This window comes from Rhinatrema bivittatum, chromosome 2 (genome assembly GCF_901001135.1).
Source record: "Rhinatrema bivittatum chromosome 2, aRhiBiv1.1, whole genome shotgun sequence".
NCBI classification, from domain to species: domain Eukaryota; kingdom Metazoa; phylum Chordata; class Amphibia; order Gymnophiona; family Rhinatrematidae; genus Rhinatrema; species Rhinatrema bivittatum.
In genome coordinates, this window is record NC_042616.1 from 736,201,244 (window position 1) to 736,214,282 (window position 13,039).

The window sequence follows — 13,039 nt, forward strand, 5'->3', positions numbered from 1 at the left end:
GCCACCCTCCTCATCCCGGGGCTCCCACTCGAGGCGACCCTGATAGCTAAAGTATAAAATCTGTAGTGTCAGATCACACAACGACGACCCCTCAAATCCCCTCTAACCCTTTCAATAGTGATAAAAATGGTGCTATAATATATCCCCTCCACCTCCCCTTTCAATAAAACAAAGTCCAGGCAGGTGTCCCCCACCCTGAATGAAAAAAAAATACATTGTTGGTGTATACTGCACTCTCAGACCCCCCAAGTCCAATAAAGAATCATTGAGTTCTAGTGGAGGCCACCCCAACCTTTCCGAACCCCCACCTCCTGCAACCCATTATTGCCAAGAAAAGATTTCTAGCCAATGGAAGAGCCTGGGGGGCCCCCTAGCCGCAGGCCCGGTCGGGCCATTTTTCAAAATGTTGCCGACCTGACTTTGCCCCAGTCACATGGCCAACTGGACTCAGGGCTAGGGAGCACCTTGGGCCCTTCTGCTCACTAGAAATCTTATTTTGGAGGTAATGGGTGTATGTGGGGGGGGGGGGAGGGGATGGCCCTCACTAGAACCCAAACATTCTTTATTGTTCTGGGAAGAGTCCGGGGGGAGGGGGTGTATTATACACCAACACTTTTTTTTTCATTCAGGGTTGGGGAAGGGGGAAAGCTTGCCTGGGCTTTGTTTTATTGAAAGGGGGATGGAGCATCATTTTTATCACTGTTGACAGGGCCTTTTTCATGCAATCTGATGCTACAAATTTTGTACTTTGGCTGTTCCTCTTAGATGAGGAGAGGGATCAGGTTTGACTTTGCATACTTTTTACCATTTTTGCCACTTTTCTTTGTGTTTGTTTGGCCTGTTTAAGGCGATGGCAGCTTCGTGAGTTGGGGGCTGTCATCGAAAGGTGAAAGGCAAGGCCGCATTGTTTTGTCTCATGGTGGTGTGCTGTGAGACAAAACAAGGGGGCGATATAGCTGTGATATTTTTTTAGGGGCAGGGGCCCACTATCACAGCTACCACCCCCGTCCCCATGATAGTGGGGCCTCTCGCAAAAAATAATTGCTGCTTAGTGAATCCAGGCGTTTGTTTGGCCAACAGTTTGAAAATCAATTTATTGGTCCACATCACCTACGTTGATGCACATTATAGTTACCGTATTTTCCGGCATATAAGACGACTGGGCGTATAAGACGATCCCCAACTTTTCCAGTTAAAATGTAGAGTTTGGTATATACTCGCCGTATAAGACTACCCTTCTTGGCTGGCTGTTGTATACAAATCCTGCTTGGATTGGTCAGCTCTCCCTGCCTGCCCAGCCCTCCCTGTCTTTAAGCGGTAACGCATCCCTCTGGCCCGCCCTTGTATCCTATTACCGGTACTTCCTTCTCTGCCTCTCATATCTCGCTCCTGAGGACTGCAGTGAAGCGGCGCAGACGCGCATGTGCGAGATCTGAGAGGCAGGAAGGCGCCCGCAGTCGCAAATTGCAGTGAACTTTGCCGCTGGAGCTCCGGCTGCTGCCGCCGCTGTGACTTCGCTTTATAGCCCCCGGCCTCCGCCCGGGCCTCCGCAGATAACCTGGGGAAAAGGCGATGGCGGGAGGGAGAGAGCGCACGCGCTCCGAGGAAAAGGCGACGGCCGGAGTTCGCAGCCCAGACGGGAGGCCCTCGCTGCCTCTACCACTGCCGCTGCTGCGTCCGCTGCGGCTCTACCCAGGCATGTGTTACTGACAGAGAACAACCCCAACTACTCTCCAGCGCCCCGCCCACTGCCGCCAATCCCAGGGCCACCTGCCCGGGCCCAACCGTGCTTCCCACTAATCGGAGAGAGGGAGAACTGGAAAATACACGCTGACGTGCCTAGAGGGAAAGCGGATGGGGAGCACGAGGGAAGGGCTGGAATGGAGTCAAAAGGAAGGAAGAACGGGAGGGTGGGGAGTGGAATATCAGGTGAGTGTCTGGGCCATCGGGGGAGGGGTGGGGGCAGGACGCACCTCCCCCTCCCCGAAACGTTCTCTACCTGCTGCTACAAGACCTTTCGGAGAAGCGAATAAGGGGAGGGCGGGGGGGGGCATTTCTATATATACTGAAAGAACTTTGTGATGGAAGGTAGGGAAAAGGATTATCTAATTTATTTTATTGCCAAAAGATACGACCTGTCATTCTGAAAAAGGAATCTAATAACTTTGCCGGTAATAGGATACAAGGGCAGGCCAGAGGGAAGCGCTACCACTCTGATAGTCTTGGAGAAAGGGAGGGCTTATAAATTAATTATATGCCCTATAAGACGACCCCCGACTTTTGAGAAGATTTTCAGGGGGTTAAAAACTTGTCTTATATGCCGGAAAATATGGTACTAGGCCTTTAAGTCTAGCTGACTCAAAAATTAGCCTAAACTTCAACTGCTACATAAAGGGGTGTAGCAACAAAATGTAGCACTTAACACTTTCAAAATGAGAAGCTAACACCCAAATTAATAAATGCAGTTTTCTGCCCAGATTGCATTAGGGATTATTTCCAGGTACTTATGCGTATGACTGCATTATAACTCCTATCAATTTAAGGGGAAAACAAGTAACTTTCTTGAAAGATTGTATTGTCAATAAAATCAGTTAACAACATAATTTTAAATACAGTCTTCTACTATGAATACTTTTAAGAAGCTGGTAGTTTTTTCGGTGGTTAGATCTTATTTTCCTAATGATTCCTATATCTGAATACATGAGAGAGTGGCAGTTTTGCTTGCCTAACTGATTTGGCAAAATTGTGTCAGTCTAACAAACACAATGGCTCTTTGGTAGAGTCAGAATATGCTATCTGTCAAGTTAATGCAATGCTCATGAAAGATGGATGATTGATAGTAAATGGAAATGAAGTTATTGACGTTTTTGGTTTGGTTAAAATTGCTATCAGATTAGTCCCCTCTGTCAGTTTGAGCCATGCAAAGTTATTACTGCCGTTAGTGCATTCCTATTAATATTATCAGATATGCTTATGAAGGATGACAGGAAAAGCATGAATACCTGAAAACTGTTCTGTGGGACAAGTGTCTGATGGAAAAGAAGCATGGGTTTTTCTTGGATTTCTTCACATGAGAAAATAGAGAAGTTACAGAGGATTGTTATGGATTTGGACATAGTTTTCTGTAGCTTTCAACCTGCCAAGTCATCGAGTAATGAGAATGTTTTTGCCTTTGAATAACCATACGGTAAAGATTCAGATATTTAAGATGCAATACTACTGGAATCTGTTGAGTTAAATGGTATGTACAGAATTTGGACTTTTCTAACGAGGATATCTTCATCACAATGAGTGCAAATTGAAAGGTATGCATTTTATGCCTGGCAACATAAGTATTTTATTAAGATGTGATATTGTATGGTATGATAGCTTTGGACAATGTTGCAGTGGCCAGAATGAGGAATACAATAGTGTTTGGTTTTGTGGTCACTTCTGCCAGTGAAAAATAAAGAAAAGCTGTAATGTCTTAGATATCTGCATGGCTACTCTTCCAAGCTTCATCGTAGTGAATTTTGTCATGGGTCTTAGGTGGAAAGTTTCACATGTAATGTTCACAAATGTAAAGATTTGGGGCTGTTTACCTATGAAGCTATCAGAAGGCGCTTTCCAATACTAAAAGCAATGGCTATTTAAATGCATTTTTATTGAATCCTAAGAGTGTTTTTACAGCATTTGGGATTATGGAGTGACTGATTAAATTGAAAAATACCCATATGCAAAATTCATTAACCTTTAAATTGTGTTTTTTGTATCATTTTAAAGCTAAATTACCCATATTTAATCTCTCCTTTGTTCCTAGTTTGGATAATATATGAACAGGTGATGATAGCTGCTTTGGACTGCAGTCGGGATGATTTGGCCATGGTAAGTAATAGAACAGATTCTTTCTTTTAAATGTTGAATCTGAATTAGAAAGCCTATATGTTATATCCATCCCAATAAGGAACTCCATCAATTACTACAGAGCCCTACAAAAAGCACGTTATAGCACTATATATATAGTTGTAGTAAAAGCCCATCCAAGGATGGGGGAATACTCTGAAGTGGAAGAAATGCATAATTGACATGTGTGGTACAGGAGAGTGCACACTGAGCTTCAGTGTACTGTGTAGTAGTAGAAAATGAATTTGACATTTTAGAGAGAGAGGGGTAGAGCTAGAGAGTGCAGGAGGAGAGAGGGGGCGGAGCTCAATTTCCATATAAAGAAGGACAGAGCTGAAGAGTATAGGGAGGGAGAAGTTGGAGCTCAATTTGCATACTAGTGATGCAAGTGCAGGGCAATTGTCCTCTTTATTATAGTTAGATATATGTAGCATAATAGCTAAATCATATTTCATAATTTAGCTTGCGTTAAAATGGTACATATTGTCTTTAAATGTTATCCTGTACAATTGTTTGCAACCGTGAAAAAGAAAAAGTATGGCTAAAGTAGTATTGTGGACCAGACTAACAGCATTGCTCCCAGGGTCTGGAAGATTTTAATCGTAGCACAGAAAATTATTATTTTTTAAATGTTTCCTTTCTACTATGGGATTCAGAGTGTTTTATTGGGGGATGATGATTTGTAACAGTGTAAAGCCAAAATTGTGAGGCAACAGTTCATATCTGAAGTTATAAAGACTGAAGTTATAAAGAACTTGTTAGTTTAGTGATATAGGCACTATTGCTGGGCATCTTTTGCAGCTGAATTAAATACATACATTTGTGCAGCTGAGGAGACGGCACTGAAAAGGCAAAAAAACTGAATGGAGGAGCAAAGCAACAAGGGGAAAAGTGAGAAAATACTGCAGGAAGTAGTGATTTTTCAGTATTTATCTAATAAACACCAATTTTCTTTATTTGTAACAGAGGTGTTTAATTGGTGTTCTTCCGAGGATATGGGTGATACTATCTGATGGAGCCGGCACGGAAAACTTGTGTCAAAGTTTCTAGAACTTTGACTGAGCCTCTCTGAGCATGCTCAGCAAGTCATTATACCATGCATCCACTCGGGGTCCTTTCAGTCTCTTCTTTTCCATGGAGCCTCATGTCTCGCTCGAGTTTTGTGGTGAAAGTAGCCTCTTTTCTTTTTCAACTTACATTTCTGATTTTTGCATTTTCTTCTTTGCATTCATTGAGGGTCCCTTTGTTGTCTTAGATAAGTTTTTCAATTTTTGGGAAAGTTTCTTTTCGTTTGTAATTTCCCTGGGGCGATGGTGCAGTCAGTGCCTGCCAGCCTTCAACAGCTGCCACTATAGATTTTGATTTAGTGTCCCTTTTATTTCGTGATGCCATGACCTCCATGGGATTTAAGTGTTGTCCCAAGCGTATGAGGACCATGTCTATCACGGATCCCCATGATAGATGTGTCCTCTGCCTAGGGGTATCTGGTTGGATTAAATGGCGAGTTCCCCTGAAGCAGGGAGGAGTTGAGCACACACTCGAAATGCTGCCAGCGTCGGGACTTTGACTGCAGGGTCTTTGCATATCTCGCCTAGATAAAAATAAGTTAAGTGATTTTTGGATATACAAAGATATAGAAGCATTTTATTTGCAACAAAAAATATAAAAAAGTGTTGGACTCTTTAACACAATTCCTATGATGATAGTGTTTCCCTGCAGTGTTTCTCGGCTGTTGAGGTGTAAGGTTTGAGGAATTGTGTTTATAATTATTGTGTATAAGGTCTTTGTGCTGTTGTTTTGAAATTCATAGGGGTATCTCATGACATCCGAGTTGCAGCAGATGCACCCAGATGATCCGAAAAGGACATCAGGCCAGATTCAAGAAGATGGAGTAATTCTTTGGATCTGGCAGGTCCAAGCCATTAGCATCGAGAGCATTGAAATTAATGGACCTCAAAGCTGCACTGATGGCCATTGAGCCCTCAGCATTGGCAGGGCCCTCAGTTCCATCAATCTCAAAGGGTGATGGGGCACCCGAGACTCCTCCAGGTCAAAGATGTCAGGTTTGTCGACATTGGCCTCAGCACTCGGGAGAGACCAATTCAAGCATCAAGGGAAGCTGAAGAAGCATCAGTTCCCGTCATTGCAAAGTGCAGAGCATGGGGATGCACCTGCAGATGCTGTGATGCCTCTTAAACGACCCCATTGGGAGAACAGGCAATCCTCCACGATGCCCATGGGTATGCCAAAACCTCCATCGGTCAAGATGTCTGCCATTGATCCTATTCTCAGGTCCAAAGAGGAGTCTCCATCGGAGGACCTCTCCTTTGTTAGGTTGATGGCGAAAGCCATCCCCTTTCAGTTAGAGACAGAGGAGGATACCCGGCACAAGATGCTTGATATCCTCCAGTACATGAAGCCTCCCAAGGAAATTGAAGCAGTCCCAGTACACAAGATCCTTGTGGAGCTGCTGATGAAGGTGTGAGCACTCCCCCTTTCAATGCCTCCTGTAAACAAGAAAGTGGATGCAACTTATCTCATCCAAAAGGCTCTTTGATTCAACAAGCGTTAGCTTCCACATCAATCTGTGGTCATCAAATCTGCCCTCAAGAAGGCCAAGCACCTTTGGATCCATTACTCAGCTCAGAGGTCCATGAATGCTCTTGGGAGAAAGGTCTTTCATAAAGCTATGCTTATTGCTCATATAGCGACCTACCAGCTCTCTATGGGTCAATATATGCAGGACATTCTGAAGCAGATGCAGGAGGTGGCTGAGCAACTGCCTCAACAGCAGCATGATACATTCCAGTTGCTGGTGCACAAGGGCCTGGAGTTCGGGAAAAATGGGGTCCATTCAACATACAATATTTTCAAAATGGCCTCAAGAGGCTCTACAGTGAGGATCGGTGCTTGTAGGCTCGCTTGGCTGTGGGACTCAGACCTCTGACCTGAGGTGCAGGAACATCTTGCAGACGTGCCATGCACAGGATAAGATCTCTTTGAAGATAAGGTGAAGGACACAGTGGCCCAAATCCAGGACTACCATGCAACACTCCAGCAACTCTCTGCTGGCACCTAGCACCTGTCCTCATCCAGGAGGCCTTCAAGGTTGGGAGAATGGAAGACTTTCTTCTGCCCAAGGAAATACTACCCTCCTCCACCTCGACCCCATCAACAATTGGAGGATCCCAAAGACCCAGTCAGCACCTCAGGCAACTCCAGGGACGGGGTTTTGAGTGGATAGTAGGGAGCATAGCTACATCCATCATACCCGTGGCAAAGTATCTTCCGGTCGGGGGCAGGCTGTGGTTCAATGCGAACCAGTGGCAAAGGGTAACCTCGGACCAGTGGGTCCTTTCCATCGTGTGCAATGGGTGCAAATTAAATCTGTTGAGTGCCCTGCCAGATTTCCCCCCTGAGTCCTTTTTGGGTACCAGTAGCTCATCAGGAGGTACTTGTAGAGGATCTCTCCTCTCTCTTAACAGCCAGAGTGGTCGAACCCGTCCCACCAGAGGAAAGAGAGCAAGGATTTTACTATCGGTATTTCCTGATACAAAGAAAACAGGGGAACACCTGACCCTCATTCTAGACCCAAGGGCCTTGAACAAATTTCTGAAAAATGAAAAGTTCGGGATGGTTCTCCTGGTCACTGTAATACCTTTCTTACAAAAAGGGGGCTGGCTATGCTGTCTCGATCCGAAGGATGCGTACACCCATATCAAGATCTTCCCCAGCCATCCAAAGTATCTCCAATTTGTAGTGGGAACTCAGCACTTCCAGTATCGCATACTGCTGTTTGGGCTAGCATCTGCCCCATGTGTCTTCATAAAATGCCTAGCCATAGTGGCACGCTTACGCAAGCTGGGAGTCCATATTTTTCCCTATCTGGATAATTGGCTGTTCAAGAGCACTTCGCGGGCAGAAGCCAAGGCATCCATGCACCCGACCATCTGAGTGCTGGAGTCATTAGGGTTTGTCATCAACTACCGAATGTAGATGGGCTCAGCACCCAGGGTTTGTGGTCTGCCCAGGAAAGGCATTGTCAGGAGCTTCCGGCAATCAGGTACTTTTGTGGGCTTTCAGAGATCGCCTGTACAACAACATTTCCTGATACAGACTAACAACCAAATTGCAAAATGGTATAAACAAGCAAGGAGGCACAGGCTTGTACTCCTGTCCCAGGAAGCAGTACAGATCTGCTGATGGGCTCATTCCCACGAGATGGTGCTCAGGACAGTGTATCTAGCTGGAATGGAGAATGTATTGGCAGACAGGCTGAATTGCGCCTTCAGGTCCCACAAGAGGTCTCTGGATCACGATATGGTGAATCGGATCTTCTGCATCTGGGGAGCCAAGACAGGGATCTATTTGCCGTGCCTTGGACAGAAAGGTTCCTTAGTTATGCTTACTGAACAGGACTCGCAGCAGGCCAGCCTCGGATGCCTTCACCCTGCATTGATGCAAGGGTCTTCTGTATGTGTATCCTCCAGCTCAACTGGTAGCGAAGACTTTTTTGAAGCTTTGCGAGGTGAGGCAGACTATAATTCTCATAGCCCCTCATTGGCTGAGACAGGTCTGGTTTCCACTCCTACGGGAGATGTCCAACTGGAAACTGTTTAGTCTGAGGACTTCCCCAGATCTCATCACACAGGATCAGGGCAGGTTGCATCATCCCAACTTTCAGGCCCTGTCGCTCACAGTGTGGATGTTGCGAGGATGACTCTCCAAATTATCGATCTTTCAGAGGATGTGTCTCTTGTCCTGGTGGCTTCCAGAAAGCCTTCCACCAGAAAGACATATAGACTGAAGTGGAGGAGGTTCTCAGTGTGGTTTAAACAAAAGGCCCTAGATCCTTTCTCCTGGCTGACACACAAACCACTTGACTACTTTTTACACCTTTCAGAAGCTGGTCTTAAAACCAACTCTGTAAGAGTTCCACCTGAGTGTGATTGGCACAAATCATCCCAGTGTAGTTGGTCAACACATCTCTGTACAATGTAGTTGTACAGTTCATGAGAGGTTTGCTTCAGTTGAAGCCTCCCCTAAGGTCTCCTGCTGTATCCTGGTGCTGGCCCAGCTGATAAAGCTCTTTTTGAGCCGTGTGTTCCTTTGGCTTTATGTACATGACCTGGAAGGTCATATTTTTGGTGGCGATCACTTCAGGGAGCTCCAGGTCTTAATGATATATCCACTTTATTCAAAGTTTTTTCATGACAGGGTGTCTTGCATACGTACCCTAAGTTTCTGCCTAAAGTGGTATCTGAATTCCATCGTAACCTGTCCATCATCCTGCCAACATTCTTTCCCAGTCCCCATTTGCACCAAGGCAAACAAGCCCTGCACAGTTTGGGCTGCAAAAGAACCTTAACCTTCCATCTGGAACGAACAGAAGCTCATAGTTAGTCCATCCAGCTTTTTGTTTATTTTGACCAGAACAGTCTGGGTATCACCGTTGCCAAGCAGACGCTCACCAATTGTGCCCAGGCAGGATTGCATTTTGGGGATCATGTCAAGACTCACTCTGTTCGAGCCATGGTAGCATCTGTGGCCCACTTGTTAGCAGTTCCTATGGAGATCTGTAGAGGTGTGATGTGGATTTCTCTCTTCACGTTCACATCACATTATTGTCTGGGTAGGAATGGCCGACATGTCAGTAGGTTTGGCCAGTCTGTCCTTTGGAACTTGATTGAAGTTTAGAACCCATCTCCGTTCCCACCTAGGGCCTGTTTTTGTTTAGGCTGCCCCACCTTGCTACCAACAAAACTGGTTATTGTTGTCTGTTGGCACATGTTTTGAGTTTTGTTGGTCCTCTTTTATGTTGGTGGGGGGGGCAACCTGTAGCTAGGGATTCACCCATGTGTGAGGACTGCCATCCTGCTTGTCCTCTGAGAAAGCAGAGTTATTTACCTGTAACAAGTGTTCTTCGAGGACAGCAGGAATACCAGTTCTTACAAAACCCGCCACCTCCCCTTTGAGCTGGGTTTCCACTTCATGTGTTATTCCTGAACTCTATATTATGAGATTGAATGGATCCCTCATGGATGCATGGTATAAGGGCATGCTGAGCATGCTCAGAGAGGCTCAGTTAAAGTTCTAGAAACTTTGTCATAAAGTTTCCATGCCATGCTGTTCTCTGAGAACACCTGTTACAGGTAAGCAACTCTGCTTTATCAGTTAAACCTAAAATAATAAGCCCTAATTATAAGCATCAGGTGGCCCATACAGAAATATTTCATCAGCAGAAGACAATATATGACAGTGTGCATAGCTCTGCCCAACAATTAAGATACAGGGAGCTTGCATTGACAGTATTTAGTTTTATAAATAAAGCAGGACTCTCCCTTCCACTGCCCCCGCCATACCTCAAAACATTCATGGCAGTATCATCAAGAAAAGAGGAGCAAAGACATCAATTATCAAACCTTTCTTGTATGAAGAAGAAAGTATACAGCAAGAAAAAAAATGATCTTAAAGCTATTCACATTTGGATTTCATATAGAGAAGAGGCCCTGACTCAGGCTGTCACCTCCACAGTTCCTAATTATAGCACATTGAAGATTCTTTTCATAGCTTTTAGTGGCAGAGAACACATGAATGAGTTCCAGGGAAAATGGAAGGATTCAACAGCTTTGCCTTCCTTCTCTGTGGCTGACATTTTTTCCGTAACCATTTAACGATGCATCTTGATTTTCCACAGTTTTTCATCCAACGGCATGAGTTCTACTCAGTTAATCAAAATACACTTCCTGGCAATGAAAGAAGCCTGTCAAAGAAACATCTTAAAGTGTTTCCCACTGGCATCTGTGCTTTCTGTATTATCTAAAATACACAGTTATGTTTTGTTTTTTTTACTACTTAATGCCATCTGATTTTAACTCTGTCTAATAACGCTGTCCCAAAAGGCTAGAGGTTACCCCCCCAGAAGACTTCATACAGTTTATAAAGGTGTCCTTTTGTACACATTTTAGGTGAGTGGTATTCACTTTATGGCCTAGAGGGCCGTGAATGGGTCAGGTTTTCAGGGTATTCCTAAGGATTAGGCATGAGATAGAGTTGCATACAGTAAAAGCATATGCATGCAACTCTATCTCATGCATATTTATTAGGGATATCTTGAAAACCCAACCTGTTTATGGCCCTGGAGGGCTGGAAGTGAAAAACACTATTTTAGACAGTACTGGATTAGATTGTCCCTGCTTCATGAGCCCAGATAGGCGTATATAAACTCTGCATAGCATGTTTGATTGTAGTTCTTTCAGGGGTGCATTTTCAGCTAAACCTTTCACATGCAGAAATCCTTTCCCTTGGCATATCCATCAAAAAGTCAGTTCCAAAATCTACCTGTCCTTTTGCTGACAGTTAGTGAAGAAATTTCCTGGACTGTGCAACAGTGTGATTCTTGTAGAGACAAAATATAGACATCCCTGCAGGAACTACCAGCATTTGATCAAAGCAACAGCCTATGGAACAATTTTTGGTGATTAATTATTGTCTGTTTAATTCCACGTTACTTATTTTTTCCTGGACTGATTATTAATCTGGTTGCTTCTTTAGAACCCTGGGTGTTATGAGAGCCTATTTCTTCAGTATGATTTTGTCATCTACACTGACTATTCCTCATAAAATAATTTAATGTATTAAATTAATGTAATCAACTTGTATTTTAAATTTAATGCCTGAATTTTTAATTTAATTTGAGGAAAAGGATAATATTCAATGTGATGCTTTTAATTTGGCTCTGATGTATTTAATGTGGATAAGTGCAAGGTGATGCATATAGGGAAAAATAACCCATGCTATAGTTACACAATGTTAGGTTCCATATTAGGTGCTACAACCCAAGAAAGAGATCTAGGCGTCATAGTGGATAACACATTGAAATCGTCGGTTCAGTGTGCTGCGGCAGTCAAAAAAGCAAACAGAATGTTGGGAATTATTAGAAAGGGAATGGTGAATAAAACAGAAAATGTCATAATGCCTCTGTATCGCTCCATGGTGTACAATTCTGTGTACAATTCTGGTCGCCGTATTTCAAAAAAGATATAATTGCGATGGAGAAGATACAGAGAAGGGCTACCAACATGATAAGGGGAATGGAACAGCTCCCCTATGAGGAAAGTCTAAAGAGGTTAGGACTTTTCAGCTTGGAGAAGAGACGGCTGAGGGGGGATATGATAGAGGTGTTTAAAATCATGAGAGGTCTAGAACAGGTAGAAGTGAATCGGTTATTTACTCTTTCGGATAATAGAAAGACTAGGGGGCACTCCACGAAGTTAGCATGTGGCACATTTAAAACTAATCGGAGAAAGTTCTTTTTTACTCAACGCACAATTAAACTCTGGAATTTGTTGCCAGAGGATGTGGTTAGTGCAGTTAATATAGCTGTGTTTAAAAAAGGATTGGATAAGTTCTTGGAGGAGAAGTCCATTACCTGCTATTAATTAAGTTGACTTAGAAAATAGCCACTGCTATTACTAGCAATGGTAACATGGAATAGACTTAGTTTTTGGGTACTTGCCAGGTTTTTTGGCCTGGATTGGCCAGTGTTGGAAACAGGATGCTGGGCTTGATAGACCCTTGGTCTGACCCAGTATGGCATTTTCTTATGTTCTTATTTTAGATGTCGTATGCATAATAGTGTGATGATCTGTGTATTTTTCTTGTAATTGTTTTTATCTCTATGGTGTATTTAATTGAAGAGGCATTTTTATTTGATGTGCATCACAGAAAAGCAGCATATAAATTTGAGAAAATAAGAAGTGAATAGAATTTTTATTGTTGCTCTAGCCACTTTTTCTGCTTCATTTGTGATTTTCTTCAAATGCTTCATCTTTCCATAGAAATTGGCAATGGCATCAGTCTTCTCTCCTATGCTAATTGCATCTTGGCGTACTCGTGACTGCGTGCTCTTTCATTTCCCCTTTTAGGTCTGTTCCAACTTTCAGTGTATCTTATCTGATGCGTTTGAGTTCAGTCATGAGAGACAGAATATCAAAGTTGGTGACAGGCAATTCTAGTTCTTATGATGTTTTAGTGGTTTCATTTTCATTAGCTGCATCTGTTGGTTTGCATCCTAGTTTGGCATTACTAGATCTCTGCCAAATTTAGCTAAGGATGATACTTATGTGGGCTTTACTATCATGATTAGAGAGACACA

At 43.6% G+C, this 13,039-nt stretch overlaps 1 protein-coding gene across 1 annotated transcript in view; it reads left to right on the forward strand.

The window, feature by feature from the left end:
* The window catches only part of EMC2 (ER membrane protein complex subunit 2), a 235,768-nt gene that overhangs the window by 69,146 nt on the left and 153,583 nt on the right, over positions 1-13,039 (forward strand). The window contains exon 3 of the mRNA XM_029591902.1: positions 3,800-3,864. Coding sequence (XP_029447762.1) covers positions 3,800-3,864 — 65 coding nt within the window. The remainder of the gene's footprint in view (positions 1-3,799; positions 3,865-13,039) is intronic.